At 33.4% G+C, this 19,519-nt stretch overlaps 1 protein-coding gene across 1 annotated transcript in view; it reads right to left on the bottom strand.

Annotated features, from left to right (window-relative positions):
- Window positions 1–3,728: 3,728 nt before the first annotated feature.
- LOC128547764 (plexin-A1-like) overlaps window positions 3,729–19,519 on the bottom strand; it is a 17,232-nt gene continuing 1,441 nt past the window's right edge. The window contains exons 3-15 of the mRNA XM_053520920.1: window positions 18,452–18,567; window positions 17,065–17,124; window positions 16,534–16,608; window positions 15,868–16,090; window positions 14,376–14,541; window positions 11,974–12,156; window positions 11,087–11,172; window positions 9,160–9,234; window positions 8,386–8,546; window positions 6,397–6,544; window positions 5,513–5,656; window positions 4,052–4,126; window positions 3,729–3,836 (exon numbers count right to left, since the gene is read on the bottom strand). Coding sequence (XP_053376895.1) covers window positions 3,729–3,836; window positions 4,052–4,126; window positions 5,513–5,656; window positions 6,397–6,544; window positions 8,386–8,546; window positions 9,160–9,234; window positions 11,087–11,172; window positions 11,974–12,156; window positions 14,376–14,541; window positions 15,868–16,090; window positions 16,534–16,608; window positions 17,065–17,124; window positions 18,452–18,567 — 1,620 coding nt within the window. The remainder of the gene's footprint in view (window positions 3,837–4,051; window positions 4,127–5,512; window positions 5,657–6,396; window positions 6,545–8,385; window positions 8,547–9,159; window positions 9,235–11,086; window positions 11,173–11,973; window positions 12,157–14,375; window positions 14,542–15,867; window positions 16,091–16,533; window positions 16,609–17,064; window positions 17,125–18,451; window positions 18,568–19,519) is intronic.

Genomic DNA, 19,519 nt, shown 5'->3' with positions numbered 1-19,519 from the left:
AATGTATAATATAAAAATATAGTAAGATTATCATAATGTTAAAAATGAAAGTAAATATCCTTCACTGCTATTTGTTGCCAGGCTATTGTATTGTATTGTATTGTATTGTATTGTATTGTACTACATTGCATTGTATTGCATTGTATTGTTGTGGAAAGAGATTTGGTGGAATGTATTTTGTAATGTAAACAAGTTTTTATCTATAATTTTAAGTAACGTATGTTTGTAGTCTTACGTTATATAAAGGAAATGGTATAAATAGATATGGTCTTTTAGTTCTTTCTTTGTGCAAAAACACTTTTAACCTTAATTCTAAGATAGAAATAGATCATAGTAGTGTCAAGCTTACGAATAGTATCATGTTTATCATTTAGTTCAGATGACATGAAACAACAACTATTTTAAGTGCTTGCATTTTATTGTTTTATTTAAAGAAAATTCAGTAGTGCGTAATTTTAAAATAGAGAGAAAGTACTAAATATAACATTGTGCTGTTAGTAATAAATAACTTATGGCATATTTATGCCAGAGTTACGGATCTTGTCACATATGATATGGATTATGAGGAGGAACAACGATTTCGTTTCAGTTTACAGAAAATCACCAGCAGAGTAAATTAAAAGTTAAAAGTGAACCTAAGCAACCCCCTACTCACGGACACACATTTCTTAGTTATACCTGATTCGTTTCAGAGCTCTTGCACTAGTTTATAATGGATTAATTAAGCAAACTAACTTAGAAATGTGTGTCCGTGAGTAGGGGGTTGCTTAGGTTCACTTTTAACTTTTAATTTACTCTGCTGGTGATTTTCTGTAAACTGAAACGAAATCGTTGTTCCTCCTCATAATCCATATCATATGTGACAAGATCCGTAACTCTGGCATAAATATGCCATAAGTTATTTATTAAGGTATTAACAAAACATAGAAGTACCTTTTGCTAGCCTTTTGTTTGCCTTTTATTGACCTTTTATTAATTTTCTTTTTCGTATGGGTAGGCAGTTTTAAAGTTATACAAAGAGATTGCATATTAACTGTAACCTATAAAATCTAAGTAAGACACGGTTAAAATCGAAATACATTTATGCCCGACGTACATATGTTACTAGTGAAAATGTGAAACGACTTTTTTGTGTTTGAAGCAAATCCACCGAGTAATGGAACTAAACAAAACAAATGACTTAACTTCTGAAAAAAACTGGTATATTTATGAATGGTGCTAGAAGTATTGTCAAATTATAAGTATGAAACAAATACATGTTATCTAAATATGAAGATATAGTGGGACTTGTTTCATTTGAACTGGGTGCCATAATTATGTACTAGAAACAGTACATTTAAGTTTGAACCATTGAAGACTGACTGGAACAATGGAAAATGCATGCAATATAAAAAATAAACAGATAATGTAGACCCTAGAGAAGAACTGATAATACAAAGAACAGTTAGAGCCACACTCCGTAAATATAGCCATATACACATTGATGCAATTATTGTTGTATAGGACAAACATAACCAAAGCAACACACCGTAAATAGTGGCACCTACACATTGATGCAGTTATTGTTGTATTAGACAAACATAACCAAAGCCACACACCGTAAATAGTGTCATCTACACATTGATGCTGTTATTGTTGTATTGGAGAAACAAAACAAAAGCCACTCACCGTAAATAGTGTCACCTACACATTGATGCAGTTATTGTTGTATTGGAGAAACATAACCAAAGCCACTCACCTTAAATAGTGTCACCTACACATTGATGCAGTTATTGTTGTATTGGAGAAACATAACCAAAGCCACACACCGTAAATAGGATCACCTAGTTATTGTTGTATTGGAGAAACATAACCAAAGCAACACACCGTAAATAGTATCACCTACACATTGATGCAGTTATTGTTGTATTGGAGAAACATAACCAAAGCCACACACCGTAAATAGTGTCACCTACACATTGATGCAGTTATTCTTGTATTGGAGAAACATATCCAAAGCCACTCACCGTAAATAGTGTCACCTACACATTGATGCAGTTATTGTTGTATTGGAGAAACATAACCAAAGCCACACACCGTAAATAGTATAACCTACAGAATGATGCAGTTATTGTTGTATTGGAAAACGTAACCATTAAAGCAACACACCGTAGATAGTATCACCTACACATTGATGCAGTTATTGTTGTATTGGAAAACATAACCATTAAAGCAACACACCGTAAATAGTATCACCTACACATTGATGCAGTTATTGTTGTATTGGAGAAACATAACCAAAGCCACACACCGTAAATAGTGTCACCTACACATTGATGCAGTTATTGTTGTATTGGAGAAACATATCCAAAGCCACACACCGTAAATAGTGTCACCTACACATTGATGCAGTTATTCGTTGTATTGGAGAAACATACCAAAGCCACACACCGTAAATAGTTAACCTACAATTGATGCAGTTATTGTTGTATTGGAAAACTAACCATAAAGCACACACCGTAATAGTATACACCTACAGATGATGCAGTTATTGTTGTATTGGAAAACATAACCATTAAAGCAACACACCGTAGATAGTATCACCTACACATTGATGTAGTTATTGTTGTATTGGAAAACATAACCATTAAAGCAACACACCGAAAATAGAGAGACCTACACATCGATAATGTAACTGCTGTATTAGATGACGTTAATAAAGTATCTGGACTGAGGCACCAGCACTGTCGGCAGCGTATGTAAGCTCTCCTAGAACTTCGTATCGTCGAAATTATAGTGGTCTTTATTTACCGTTGGGTTTTACTCATTTGTATCTTACATCGTTTTTTTCCTTAACTGAAGATGAAACTACCGATGTTAAGAGCCAGTTAGGTGTTATTAAGAGTCCAGTGGTTCCTGTTCACAGATGGTCTTTACTGCCTAGCGTAACGATAGCTTTGCACTGTGGCACAAATATGAATAATATTATTTACACATACCTTTAAATTAGGTCACATTAAATGTGTGATTAATGCATAAATACAATAAATTGTAGTGACAAACGTGATAAATTTTGACAAATCTTGAACATTGTATGGTAAAATATAAGTGTAATTTAACACAGTATGAAAATAAAAGACAATGCATATAGTACGTACTGAAATATACTAAAGAGCACATTTTAGATAAATAATAAATAAAAAACCCAAGTTATTTCCATTATATAAACATGCTATACATATCTGTGTTATACAACAGTGACTTGACGATGAATAGCATATTTGTTATTAATATTTTGTTTGTAATTGTTCACATGTGACAGTTTCATATGAGCATACCATTTGGTTCCTTTACTTTCAACAACTGTTTTTTTTCTATTAATCTGTAAGCATTGAGCTCCTACACATGTAATAATGACTGTGTTTACATTAAAGTTACATGTACATCAAAATGCTTCAAGATAACCAATGCAATGTCCTCAACAATAATTCATACAGTAATCATATGTCACTTAAGAGAATTTGGCGTAGATCGAATCAAAATAGATTTCATCTAAAGTCGACGAAAGAAAGATGATCAAAACAATGAGAATTTTCCAACAAGTAATAAATTCATACCACTCTTTTACCATACACAACTGTCATTCTCTTTCATAGATGGGAAAACGTGTCTTTTTTTGTAACCGTTACATGGTCAATATAGATCTATATCTCGTGTTAGTGAAGCCTGATCCTGTACTCTTTTTCAGTTTACTTAGTGTACGCATCCATACACATGAAAATATACTCTAGTTTAGACGTTAGAGGTGAAAAACTGCCAGGGGATGCTGCTTCTAGGTTGTCCATCTCTCTACATATCTGTGAATATACAATAAAGATGTACAATATCACCATTTTAATTGAAATGACTTCGCGTTTTTTCCACACGGTCATCGTAATTGAAAAATAAAACAAACAAACTTATTTTGTCTTTGCAACAATCATAATTTAATCATCACACTGTAGTAAAATAACGCTTTTAAATAATAGATTTGCGAATTAGGCAAAAATATCTATAGAACAATTACACATACCTCGTCCCTGTACTTTGTTGTGTAATTATACATTTCGATTAAAGCGCTAGACTGATGGAACTTGCCGGAAAATTTCTACAATAGTAACAAAATACCAATAGTTATCATGTATGCATTATAACAAACATAACAATTTCTAGGGAAGATATATATATATATAAATCATCGTACTATAGATATACAACCTCTTAGAAAAGACAGTTCACATCATTACAGTTCAGCTGTTCTGCGATTAGACTATGCAAGAACTCTAATAAACAATGTACAATATGGTTACAATAATTCAGTGAATAGATAATACTATATTATTCATACTAGTACACAAATTTTGAATGTAACATATAGCTTAGTCATCTGGTGACAGTAAAGGTGGATGTTTCAAGCGTATTATAAATTGTAACTGTACACATGGCAAGCAAATATATTTATTAATCTGAATTTTTGTTCCTTTCATCGTTTAACTGTTTAAAGTACGATGCTTTGTAGCTACCCAAAATTACTCTAAATTGACAATTAATCTAAAACCAACGTAAAAGCAGTTATCAGAAGTAAAAGAAAAAACATCTGAACAAGAAAACAAAAATAAGGTCTACTGTTATCTTTGATGTAAGACGTGTATACTTTTACTTGACTACACTGTTAACTTGACTACACTGTTAACTTGACTAAACTGTTAACTTGACACTGTTAACTTGACTACACTGTTAACTTGACACTGTTAACTTGACTACACTGTTAACTTGACTACACTGTTAACTTGACACTGTTAACTTGACACTGTTAACTTGACTACACTGTTAACTTGACTACACTGTTAACTTGACTACACTGTAGAAATGTAAACCATGATAACGTTACATCAAATATATTGTAAAAAACCTAACCAATTTACCAAAACTGCTAAAGCAAGTATTTAAATTTGTTTAAGAAAAGTACATTTGTCCTTTTTTTTACTCATTGTCAGTTGGGATGGAAATGTGAAAAAGGTTAAACGTTAGTCATATATTCCGAGCTAACTGAACAGATAAACTGAGATTTTGAAACTCAGTGAGGGTAAATGGCTAAAACATACTACATGTAATTGGATAAAGACAGGATTTTTCCTGAAAAAAAAACAACATCCCCGACATTTTGCACACTTTGGGAACAATTTAACAGGGTTACATAGATATACAATAAATGAGTTTCATGTAACAGTAAAGGTTTTTCTTGTATAGAGCACATCGCATTCGTTTTGACAAATTTATTTGTACAACAGTTTTGCCTTAGCGAATGAAATCCCATTCCGTAAGGAACGAAATTCTGCTTTTACAGCTAACAAAATATTAATATTTATTGCGAGATACGCAAAGCTGTATAAAAGAGTAGTTTCATGTAATGCGCACTTGTACATTCGTGCGTTACAATTAATCTGAAAGGCAAAGGTTGTCTTAAGAAATAATAAAAAATTTCAGTTCATACCTGGGAGACTTTCTGTGTTAGATAAGAATTGAGATCTTGGTCACTGACAGCTGGTGATTGTGCCATATCCGCAAAATACTTGCGCACCTTAGCTTTGTAACGGGGTATGTCTTTTGCAAATAATAGCTTGTTTGATGGTGAACTCTTCAAAGAAAAAAACAATACTTCAACAAAATGGGCAAACCAGGAAATTATAGGATCAGTCAACTAAATCACAACATATATAAATTATTTTTCTGAGAAGCAGTTTTGTTTTGTAAAACATTATTATTTATTTATTAAGTAGTACTTCAGTAAATTTCATGGTGGATAGAGCGCTGCATGACTTTTGAACTTTTGAATTTGGTGTAAATTCTTTCAGGTTCCAGTGGATTATGAACATGGGACAAAGCATTGAGTTAAACGTTGTAACATATAATCTTAAATTAGTATATTCGTGGCATATTTTTCTCTGGTCTTTCCGACCAGTATAGAGAAAAAAATTGGAATTGTGAAAATTGAAAAAGTCAAGTTTGGTTTGCTTTAAAGGGCTGTTGCGGTTGTAAAATATCCCTCTTCTTGGACACGATGTTCTTCTTGGACACGATGTTTTGCTGTATTGTCTGGTCCTTTTGAATTATTTCGTTCATATAATATTTCTGCATTACAGTACGTTTCCACTTTAGCCCATGTTAAAGGACGTAAGAGGTGTTACACATTCCATTACCTCTCATAAACTAATTCAAACAAACTGAGTCTGCTATTATTTTGCTTTATTTTATTTTATTCGTTTAAGGGACAGTCTTACAGATTTTACTTTCATGGTTTCAGTTTCGAGAAAAAACGTAAGCATGCTAAATTAAATTAAAAGTTCCATTGTCTACATAAACGCGAATTTCTCTTACCGAACCAAGTACAAGATCAGCAGTAGAACAACTGTCCATCAGCGTTTGAGCAACGACAGAGAGGCACGAATCGACAATAACTGGTTTGTGTATATCAAATACAAACTCTGGATTCTTTAATATGTTCACCCAGAAACGTAACAACAAACTGAAAAGATTGAATCAATTTTGTGTTTAAGTTACTTTTTAATTTCAATGCATTACAACAAAGATAAATTGCTTGAAAAAAGTAATAAGGATATAAAAAAATAAATTGTCTTGAATGTAAGTACTGGTTGGGACCTTTTTCCAGACAGGACCAGTTTCCGGACACATGTAATATCCGCTTTATTTCGTTGTTATTCATGTAATTGTTTCATCTAGACCATTTAGATGTTTGTTCTTCATGTCTACAACAAACCATTATTTTATAAGGCTGTATAATGTTTGGGTTTTTGATGATAACTCACCTGCGTTTACAAAACAACTTTCTGTCTTAACGGGGCATGAAGATAGCATTGCGCATGCGCAGTAGTTCACACATGCCGAGGTATCAAGTGGGGAAAAATAATCAAACTACATAATGATTGTCTGCTGATAACATGTTCTACTTTTAATTTCACGCTCAAAGTTACGTAAGATGCATGGCTGTCGATTTTTGAACTAATTTTATTCTATATCTATTGGAATTATCAAGAATTCGTATAAGACGAAATTCGAGTTTTTTATAGCCAACCTCGGTTTGCTTTCGTAGCTGCTATTGAACGTCGGGTTATGGTTCATTTGCAATTTTGAAGAGATGAATGATAAAGAAATGTGTAGAAATAGTTTAATTACTTATTTTGATATCAAATTAACAACAAAACACCGTCAAAATATTTGTCCGGATACTGGTTTACCTGGCGGGAAAAATAACTTATTTTAGTGACACCATTTGAAGCCCTATGGAACCCATATTTTACGCCAAAACGCGATGCTGATTACAACATCGGATGTGGAAGGAGTTGAAGTTTGTGCAGTGTGGGCTTCATTTATATCAAATATTTTTTTTTAGAGAACAATGGAGCCGAAATATGAAAATGTGTCCGGAAAATGGTTCCCTACCAGTATAGGATAGAGACTATGAAATGAAATCACCGGAGGGTGTGAGCAAAGCGACCGAGATTTCACTGCACCGCCTCTGTCAGACTTGGTGTTTTTCAATACAGCACTATCTGGGTAACACTCTTTATGGATGTTGTACATATTGTACACGTTGTACACGCTACATGAATAAATAATTGAAAGTTTTGAAAATGCATAGCATGTGATTGTTGGTTAAACGCTAAAATAGATAAGTAATTTACAAAATGTATCATATTATATATTTTATGAAAGCAATCTAAAAGTCAAAAACGAATGCAACCAACGATTTTCAACTGTTAAAGGACCGCCTGATTAGAATTGTAGAGAGTCCTCGTGTACGATCCCACAGAGAGGCGAACACAAGTCAGTACTGGAACAGAATGCATGATCACCAAACTGAAATTCTATTAACCCTAATCATGCTGGACACGATTGACTCTGCTTTTGCGACCAGTGTAGATCAAGATCAGCTTGCACTTCCGTGCAGTCTGATCATGATCTGCACTGTTCGCCTTTCAGTCAGTATCTTTTTGGTATGCACCCCTTTTAACAGTTAATAGCACTGTTCAAATTGAAAGATGGACAAGTTCATTATAGAAATTTAGCGGGGTAAGGGTTAAAAAGGGATTTATTGAAGATAGTGAAACAGTAACGACAATCGGTGATTTTTGTCTGATTATTTATTCCCGTTAGGCCATTATATATCATACATAGGCATTCTACGGAACACTCCTCGTACATGTAGCCCAAAGCGAACATGGCATTCCGTTAAAAACTGAAAATGCCGAAATTTCAAACAGAAAATATGTAATCTGCAGACTTTCATTGCGCGCCCCCACTATCCTAATTTAAAAGAAAGCTGAACATTGTTGCATGTGTGCGTACCTGTTACATTTCCATGTATGTAATACATCAGGGTCCTTGATACCGCACCTGGAAGCCGAGCTGTCTAAGAAATCAAAAAGATACTTGATGATGATCGGAGGCTCCTCGCCTACACACAGGAGTGCATCAAATAGGTCATCTATATACGTCTGAAGAGTACCCTGAAATGAATATAAATACTTAATTTAAATTTGTGTAAGAAGAAACGACAGCCAAGTAAGCATTAACTTAAACAATTTTAGAATGTTGTCATAAACTTATACAAACTATTAATTATAAGAGTGCAGTGTGATGGTGATACGTATAAGAGATCAAAATGATGCACTTATCTGTTTTGTAATTTACACTTAAGTGTGATATTTTGTTTAAAACACTAAATTGTTAAACTACCGGTTGAAATTTCACATAATTATAAATAGACGTTTTTTTTTCTCAGCGAATATGGCCACAGAAACAGTTGAATTATTGGTGTGGTAATCCATGCCGGGACCAGTATAATCTTAGTTTTTAAATTCAGATAAAAATTATAAACTTATTAATTTGCCTTAGTTTATCAATTGTATAATGCACAGTAAATTACTAGATATATGCATTCTGATGCTTGACAAATACCCAACAAGTAAAATAAAGCTTTAACTTCATATATCTATGGGTTTTCAAATAGTGAAATATCTTCGCATATGGTTTTACAACTTTCTAGACAGTCTTTACTGGTAACTATCTAAAAGTGTTCATCACCCCTTGCCGTATTGAAAAACTTTTGAATATTGTTACCTTTGTATTTAGAAGTCTAGGGAGGAACAGATCACTGGCAAGTTGTACTTCATCATCTCTCTGGTGCTTCTTTGTCTGCAATCATTGTTAAACAGGGCTTTACAATTCAACGCTTAGGTATCTTTAATTCACCCTTCGAAAGTCCCTTTATTATTCACAACTATCACAATAAATAACAAATTATTTGATACTGCTATTCATAAATCTACTCTAAAACTGGTTACTTTCTTTTCCTATAGTCATAATTATCAATGAATAAAAACAGGATAGAGAAAGATTTAAGCAACTGGTCATCTCTGAACTAAACATATTTCAACATCAATCAATATATGTAATATATAATGTTAATTAAGCACATACATGTATACATGATCATGGTAGAGAGCAATAGCATCATATCATATGCCGATATATATTAATAACATTGTAACCAGACTGGAAAAAGGATATGAACGTTCCAACGATACACTACTAAAGATTTTAAGCGAAAATGTACAAATATTCTAATTTTCATTGAACATCACTTGATTTTTTAAAATGAGCGGTGTCATGGAAAAACCAACATAGTGCGTTTGCGACCAGATGGATCCAGACCAGCCTGCGCATCCGCGCAGTCTGGTCAGGATCCATGCTGTGCGCTTTCAAAGTCTATTGAAATTAGAGACACTGTTAGCGAACAACATGGATCCTGACCAGAATGCGCGGATGCGCAGGCTGGTCTGGATCCATGCTGATCGCAAATGCACTATATTAGTTTTCTCATTGTGCGACTGAAATTTATTTTTGTTTTTCGTAAAGGAGAAGTTCAGAGGAGGAATGTGTTTTTGTATATCTTTCCCGATTGATTATGTATCTAAAGCATTTGATCAATATAGTTTGGGATTAACGTGCATAGCAAATATTTGAAGCATAGAATAAATTGATTAAATAATGAAAGAAAAGGAAATCTTGCATGATATACCTGTATTTCATTCTCATACGAAAAAAAAATTCACGTCATACAAAATGTGTGAATTACTTTGTCTCTTCATTCAAGTGTTTCCTTTATCCGAATAATCATATGAGCGTCCGTAACACGAGCCATGCTCAAAACATGTTGTAAAGACCCAGGATATAATTAATTGTAATGTTTCCACGATGGTAACTTTACACGCTTCGGCTTAGACATAAGTATATAGGGGAATTATTCGTGATGTAAAGATATATTTAAGGGAGTCCTGGATAAGAAAGATTTAGTATTTCTTATTATCTTGTAAATTTGTATAAAGATAACCTCTTCTTCATTACAAGTAACGACCATTATTTGGTCACCTATCATCTCATGCTATTATTGCATTAGAACAGTATTCAAGTTTAGGTCGTGCTAGGTCGTTCTGAATTTTTTAAGACCATGCAGCTCAGACATATGAGCCGTGCCATGGGAAAACCAACATAGTGGCTTTGCGACAAGCATGGACCCAGACCAGCCTGTGCATCCGCGCAGTCTGGTCAGGATCCATGCTGTTCGCTAACGATTTCTCTAATTGCAGTAGACTTTAAAAGCGAACAGCATGGATCCTGACCAGACTGCGCGGATGCGCAGGCTGGTTTGAATCCATGCTGGTCGCAGACCCACTATGTTGGTTTTCTCATGGCACGGCTCATATAAAGTCAGAGGATGAATGCAAAGTATATCATTTATCACAGATATAAGTACATATACCAATAAAATTTAGTCAGCTACCGTGAGAAAATATATATCGGTGAAGCAAGTGACATCTATTGTCTAACAAAAAACGCCGAAGTTTTGTAAGAGGCGAGATAAAACACAAAATGTGCCGATTTCAGTACAGTTATAATTCGTGTACTAGGTTTATGGCATGGTTCCCTTATGTTGTTTTTACAATAGTAGTATAAACATGCGTATGAATTTTCATCCTTGAATTACCAGATGCCAAAAGTTGGACCCACTTATGGTCCTCACTACTGGCTTTGATTTCCTAAAACTACCAACAATGAATGAATCTGGGGAAGCTGTAAAGGAAAAAAGGAGGTTTCAATTTTAGTCATTTTCATAAGAAGTGACATCTGATGAGAATTTGGCAGGTGAAGGAACGAACGTGAATGAACCGTACACGTTTACATATAAATTCTTCAGCGAATTAAGTGATAAGAAGTAACTACATGTACTTGTAAATTGTATTTTACTTTTATATCCATACACCCTTTTAAAAGACTTACATGCTACATTCGGATGTAGTGATTTCAGCCAAAATATTACAACTTGTACATTTTAATCAATAAAATTTCATAAAGCGTCATGTGTTTGCCTACACAGAAAAACATAGTTGCATAATTCAAACCTACGATGCCAAACAGTAATATTCAGAGGCCTTAATGTCATAAACATCCTATAAAACAATATTCCTCTCCTGCAAAGCAATCACAAATTAGCTAGAAGTGCAAATATTGTTCAAAAATATCCCGAAAGAGAATAGGAAGAAGTTTCCTAAAGATTTAGTGATATGGAGATGAAGATTTTTCTTGATAGTAACAAATATGTGGTGTATTCAAATAAATTTATACACAATTATAAGAATTAACAGAAATTAAAAGCGGAACTATTTTAGCCTTTTTTCATTTTCTGGTATACCTACTAGTATACCTTAAACATTATGTAGCGACTAATTTGTTCATTTTAATTCTCCAACTCAAACACAGTAAGAGGACAAACCAAATACCTCTGAAACATTTATTTAATATCGTGAGGAAAATAACTTCTGACTTTAAAAATTATTTCAATTTTGAACTAAACTCGCAGAAGGGGTTCGTTACCTCCAGTAACCAGCGCTGAACAGGACGCTTCCAGGTCTTTGTTCAAGTAAAGATTAACTTTAGCTCCGTCATGTATGTTATAGTGTTGAAGTGTATTTATCCGTTTCCACAGTCCTTCCTTCATGCTGGATGCATCTTCATCATTTAACAAACGTTTCGTCCCTCCATCACCTTCTTCTATTTCTGTAGGTACATAAATCATCGAATAACGTGTACTGAATTTACGGGCAATGCTACCAAATTTCAAAACAATAATTATATTCTTCAGGTTTTACAAAAAAAAAAATGTTACTCTACATGAATTGATTGGTTAAAGGAACGAAATTAAGTTTTATGACGAACTTCAAGTTCTGGATGTTGAAAAAGCAATACGTTCGCTCCATTGGGTCGCAATTCAAACCATCTTTTTTGACAGGCAACTGGTCACTGTCTAACATAAAATGATTTTAGCCTATCCAAGCTTGCCGACACCAAGATCGGAAGTGTAGAAAAATAATTGACCCAGATAAAACAATAGCAAAGGTCACATTTATGTAGACAACAAATTACCTCAATATTCTCAAAGCTTAAAGGTTTATCCTGTCTAGTATAAGAAAGGGACGTTGCAAAAATGAATATATATCATTTGGTTTCTATGGGACACTAGGCTTTCTAAATGCCTGTATCTTTCACTGAGGCTGGTTCAAACACTGGTTATAAAATAAAGCGTAAAAATGTCAAACAACTCTTGTGTACTATTTGGAATTGAATTTTACTTTCTTGTGGGAGTCAAATTTGAATTCTAAAAAATGGGCAGCACGAAAAACCCAAATCTACCCAAATCTTACCCAAATCTACCCAAATCTTACCCAAATCTACCCAAATCTTGATAGGAATGATCAAATCTTCGTAGATTATGAATATTTATAATATATTTCAACATAAATATATCATTTTGATGTATTATAACGATAATTAACTAGAAAATCGGCTTTGAATTGATATCACTCAATATTTGTAAATATCACGGTCAAGTATTCTTACATAGGTGCTGTACGTAAGAATAATCGACTGTGATATTTACAAATTTCCCCATTTGGAGATCTATTTTCTTAATTTCATTTACTTCAAAACTATGGGGAAAAAATGAAAAGAAAATCTTTATCATTATTGATGAATTATATTAACGCTTTACAGTTAGCACTGTTTGGGATGATAAGCGCGACGAGAGATAACATTCATTTTCAGGATTTTACTGAAATACTTCCATTCAAACGTTGCTACAGAACAACGGAACAGAAAAGAAAAGAAAATCACACAGATTAGTACTAAATGTAGATATGTCAGCCGAGGGACATAAAAACAGAAAACGCAATATATATAGTATCGTACTGATTACAAATGGGACATTAAACAGAGCCAGAAATATCTTATATATCATTGTGTACAGTAGAGAATTAATACCAGGAAATAGAAAATACATTGACTGGTAATGTGTAAAGCTGAAGTACAATACCGGGAAATAGAAATACCGTTGACTAGTACAGTATACAGTTGATGTATAACACCAAGAAATAGAAATTCATAGGCTGGTATGTATACAGTAGAGGTATAATACCAGGAAATAGAAATTACATTGACGGTTGCTGTACACAGCTGTTGTATAAAACAAGAAAATAGAAATTACATTCACTGTTACTGTGTATAGCTGAGGTATAATACAAGAAAACAGAAATAAAATTGACTGGTACAGTGTGAATATGGAGCATAATGATTGGACAGATACTTCATTGATTGGTGTAGTGTGATTAAGAAGTGACACGATAGCTATACTGACTGATTTTGTGTACTGACAGCTCATATAATAACAAAGAAAACTGAATGCATGTGCATTAACTGGTATTACTTACATATCAACAGGAACATATAAACACAGAAAAAAGAAATTAGATTCAATGCTATTGTATACAGCTTAATTACAGATAAGAGACATTACCTTGTCTTGTATTGTGTACAGCCGGGATACAGTAACACACAACATTCTTTATCTTGGGTGGTATTGTTTATATGTCAGACATAATATCAGCTAACAGACATTACCTTGTGTGGTATAGTCTACATTTCGGACATAATAACAGAAATCAGACATTACCTTGGGTGGTATAGTTAACATTTTGGACGTAATAAAAGAAATCAGACATTACCTTGGGTGGTATTGTTTATATACGTGAAATGATAACACAAAACTGACATTAATTTTGCTGGTATTGTGTGTATATGGGACATAATATTTGGCCGGTATTGTGTATATATGGGACAAGGCATTACATTGAGTGGTGTATGAGATATAATAACAGAAAACTGACATTATCTAGATTTGTACTATGTACATATGATACATAATAACAGAAAGCTGACATTACCTAGATTGGTACTGTGTACAGATGGTCTTTGTGAGTAGGGAACATTCTTATACAGTATCTCAAGCATCTTGCCCTTAGCTTGTGTTATTGTGTCACAGTCAAGCACTTGCACAGAGATCTGCTTCTCCTGGTTCTCAATATAGTCGAAGTGCTTCACGTCTAATGTCTGAAACATGGAAAAGGCCATTTATAGAAATTTTAATGCAGTCTGTCATATTGCATGATAACATTCTGACGTGAGCTTTACAGACAACATACTTCATTCTTTAAGCCTAGCACATGCACTTTGCTCATTCTGGTGTACCATTTTTGTATATGTAAACATTAGTATGACAATGTGTGAATACCGTTGCCTAAGCTAATATTGCTTTTTAATAGCCTTCTTTCTGAGATGCCCGCCTTCTTGTCTCAAGAGGAACAACGCAGATCTACGGATTGCTGGACCGTGCGTTCGATTACCGGGAGAAACGTATGTTCTTCGCGACAGAAATAATGTCTGAAATCTTTGGTACTCCACCTCTGATTCAGGAGGAAAAAAAGGGAGTTATGGGAAGAGGTTAGTACCGTTAATTGCCCGCTATTGTATAACTGAAATACTGTTGAAAGACGGCGCTAAACCAGAAACAACCAAAATCAAACTAAGATGAATTCGTATATGATCGGAGACGGTGAAGAACCATCATGAGTAGAAAAAGCTGATTTGCACAGTTCTTGGAGTTTCTATCTAACACAAAAGGGGCGAGTACGGTAACTGAATAATTACACAATACTTACTTGAAATATTATCGGACAAAAGGCAACATATCAGCGAGTACATTTTATGACGTCATATAATTCAGAGAGGAAATTTATTAATGTTAAAAACTGAAAAGATCTGACTAAAGTTTTGACTTAGATAAAGCTGTTCCACAAAATTCCTTGGAGACCACCTATAACTACGCAATCATATCTCTAAATGATAATTTCATTAAATTGTTCAAACTCATATTAATGACTATTAAATACATAATAAAAGACATTTGTAGTGACTTCTATGCAAAAGTATTACAGACTACTGATTAAAATCACCACAAAATATAAATCCGTAGATAGAATCGTTTTAGGAGACCATTTAAAAGCTTCGAATGCTTCTAAGCAAACCGATACAATAGACTCGATCTGACTGGTTGCGCTCTATGCTTCGGGTCTTCTCTTCTATTTTATTTACCTAGTTTTCTCACGACAGTATTAATGTGCAAAATCCCAAACACTGCCCCTTCTCCTCCCTCACCTCAACTTGCAATGGTTGAAGCGGAATTCTATTATACAGATCAATTGAATATCGACTCAATGATCTTAAATGTCTCGAAAATATAAAAGTCCAGGTACCTGGTGTCTTTTATCACGCATCTGTTAGATCCTTTCTAAGCTAAGATTGTAACCAAGGTGTTAGAAAAGTTTACAAAAATCTTTTATATATATATCAAGTAATGTAAATACTGTCAAATATTACCAGGGTAACTGGATTGATTTCTGTGTCTGCTGAAGTGAACAGTTTGTCCTCCGAAAGTGTGTACTTGCCACAGTTTGAAATGTAGTCTATTGGACCTTTTTCAGTCTGAATCTTGATGGCTTTGTAGAGTATATACAGAGCGGAACCCGGACGTTCTTTCAAGTAATGGTACAGGCATATTGACAGCCAGTGAGTCAACAGTTTCTCTCCTACGCATTCTGATCTGTAACGTTAAAATTTTAATACGTCTTGGTGCATTGAGAATTTTTTGCATGGTTCAAATTTAAATCTAAACAGATTTTATATTTAACTCTATGTTAATCTTACATGTGAAAACAAAATTCTTATTTGTTTCATGCAATTTCAATTTAGCATAATTTATTCTCATTTTTTTTCAAATTTAAATCTAAACAGATTTTATATTTAAATCTATGTTAATCTTACATGTGAAAACAAAATTCTTATTTGTTTCTTGCAATTTCAATTTAGCATAATTTATTCTCATTTTTGGGAAATGAATGCAATTCAATTTAGAAATAGTGGGTATTTATTTCAAACGACTAAACATTAAGTGGAGAAATTAACATGCATTAAGGTAACAATGCATTTATCAAAGATATTTCATTATATAACCTTAATCTTTTATGAGAAATAGAAAAATGTTACCTTCTGAGAAGAAGCTTAGGGGTCTGTGAAGCGATGTTCTTGTCTATCAGCTCATTCAACAATGTTGTCAGTATGCTTTTAAATAAAAAAATATCATTTTTAATATATTGTCTGAAAAGCCACTGGTATTATCTTTATTTCTTAGAAGCTCAATCCCTAGGAAAGCTGATATACTGAAAGAGGTCGCCTTTTGCAAGCAGTTGGCGATATGAAAGATAAAAGGTAAGGAAATAACGACCCTTTTAGGTAAAAAGTATAAGTTCGTTTGCTGTGTTTTAAAATAACTCTGACATAGTTTCGGTCATATGTCGACATGAGGAGGAGACATATGCCTCTTCCAGACATTATTGCAGATACAGCGAATCACGTGTGTACAACCTCTGATCACCAAAGCTCGTTGAAAAGTTTTCTTACATGAAGGATTTCATAGACCTAACAGAATCGTAACGACAGAGGTGAAACAATCACTCGGGCATGGATGCTTCTTCCATCAGGGTGGGGATTATAATGGGTTTTAAATTGACAACTTACCCAGTGATATACTCCATATTATCATGGTGCAGGACCATCAGTATGGTAGCCACGTTAGATCTGTGCAGATGAAAATACATGTACATGTCATTTTGTCAAATACACAATTTCACATGCTGTATCCATATGAACTAATTTTGCAATGGTCAAAATGTCAAGCAAGATGATGTTTAATCATGAACGTTTCAAACAAGTATCAATTCATGCTTTTGAATAAACATTATGTTGTCAGGAATATGACATGAAAATTACCAGAGATTTACATCATGTTTTAAATGGTGAATGCAAAACAAAAGCTTCAAGTCCTAAAATATAATAAACTCATTAGCATGTGAAAGTTACGAAACCGTGAAATAAAAAAACAGACTGACTAACAAGACTTGAAGTCATAAAATAGAATATCAATATCATATATACTACAAACAAACTAAACTAGTGCGAGAGTTCTATCTTAAATACAGAAATAGTAGTTTGTGTAAAATAGTTTGATATGGAGAACACTTTATGGGTGCGCTATTGTTTCAGAAGATTTTGTCAGACGTATTAAGTCTCAAATTAAGAATTTTCGTTCTATTTGCTCTTAGTAATTAATCCTTATTACGGAAATTGAAGTCATATCATTGCTGAAATGTTTCGTGTTAGCTGAATTTATATGATTTCCTAAAAGAGATACGCGGTATATACAAACATTTGAATTCATGAATGTTAATATCAAATCGCAGAATTTAGGAGGGAGTGATGAAATAAAATCAAGTGGGTATCAGTGGACAGAGTTTGGAGGGCATGTCCGTGTAAAATGAATCGTTGAAATGAAAAGATAGCATTTCCAAAAAATAAAAAATAAATAAATAAATAAATAAATAAAATAAAATAAATAAATAAGATAGACGACGAATTCCTGTTCTCTCGCTTTGATATTTATTATACTTGGAAAATCTTGAAAACCAATGAAATTTGTAACTTTAAACAAAAAAATAATGTTTTGGTGTGAGATTTTATCAAAACATCTCCCAAAGCGTTGCTGGGGATGTACATTTGTTTCGCCCCGTGCTGTATGACGTTTGTAAATAAGTTCGAACTCTAGGCCTATGGTCAGTATAAATGTTATATATTATCATACATGTTCTTAAATTCGGACAATACCGTTTTGTTGAATATTAATCATAAGAGATAACATTATATTTTGAAAGACATGCTTAAGTCACGTTATAACAGAGAATATCAATAATCACAGCCTATATTAATACACAATTAACTCAATATAAAAGCCGTTTTAAGACGGAATATTTATGATAAATGAGTAAGCGATTACCTGGTTTTATATTAGAACGTACATTTTATTCTACTGAAACAATTTGTACAAAACACTCAGGACTTTTTGTCTTACTTATCATGTATGGAAAAAGACTTCTGTTTCTCGAATGTCTGTATCAACATCAGCAAGAACTGCCGGTTACGAAGTATTCCTTTAAATGTGTCCATAGCTTGCTCGGATTGTGCAGTCTGAAAAACAATTAGAAATAAATAAGTGAAAGGCTATTTAAAAGATACGTTAAAAATATACTACATGCTTCAGAGTGGTCAACCCACGTGACTTTTGGATACAGTAAACACCAAGGAAACGTCACGATTCAGGTAATATTTTGTGTATATTTTCCGTTTTACTTGACGGATCTTCGTAAAATAAACTGCATCGAAGACAGCGGAATAAATGCTTTCCTCCGCACAAAGCATATGAGGTCAGTTCTTAGTACCTTTCTCAAATACTTTCTTAAACATTTTTACTTCGGTTTTTTGCTTTACTAATCTATATTTATATCTTTTGTTTAATGTATGTTATTTTCGTAGAAAAATAATAATTATTTTGATTTGTGGCCAACTCAACGTTTATTGTGATTTTTTTCAACGTGTTCATAGTATATTTTTAACTATACATGTACATAAAGCAAAATTGTATCGAATTATTGAATTTACAAGCGTAGACATACAGACAATATGAATTTAATGTATAATTCATGGTGCCTGATATTTTTCTATTTCAAGACAACTGTCAGATGTAAAGCTAGGCCCTGCGACACTTTCAGTACTGCAATGTTTTTAATTTTACATCCGTTAATGGAGATGAAAGTATACTCGTATACAATATTCCAGACCAATTAAAGGATAGAAGAAAGAAAAACAGATTGCAATTAAACATATATCTACATGTTTTATGCATGGCTCGACTGAATTATTCATTTGTAAAAATTAGAAGAGGTAATTATGTTTTCAATTCTCCTTTCAGGATTGGTTGAGTTACTTCCCCCTCCCGTTTACACTGTCAACAGTGTTTTGAAACTTAGAATGTATACTTCTAATATTAACAGTGTAACACAAGCTATTATCATAAGTTAGAAATGTTGAAATGAGCCGCGCCATGAGAAAACCAACATACTGGCTTTGCGACCAGCATGGA

Source organism: Mercenaria mercenaria, chromosome 13 (assembly GCF_021730395.1).
Source record: "Mercenaria mercenaria strain notata chromosome 13, MADL_Memer_1, whole genome shotgun sequence".
Classification (NCBI taxonomy): domain Eukaryota; kingdom Metazoa; phylum Mollusca; class Bivalvia; order Venerida; family Veneridae; genus Mercenaria; species Mercenaria mercenaria.
Note: the sequence above shows the minus strand (reverse complement) of the source record. Positions and strands in the feature narration are given on the sequence as shown.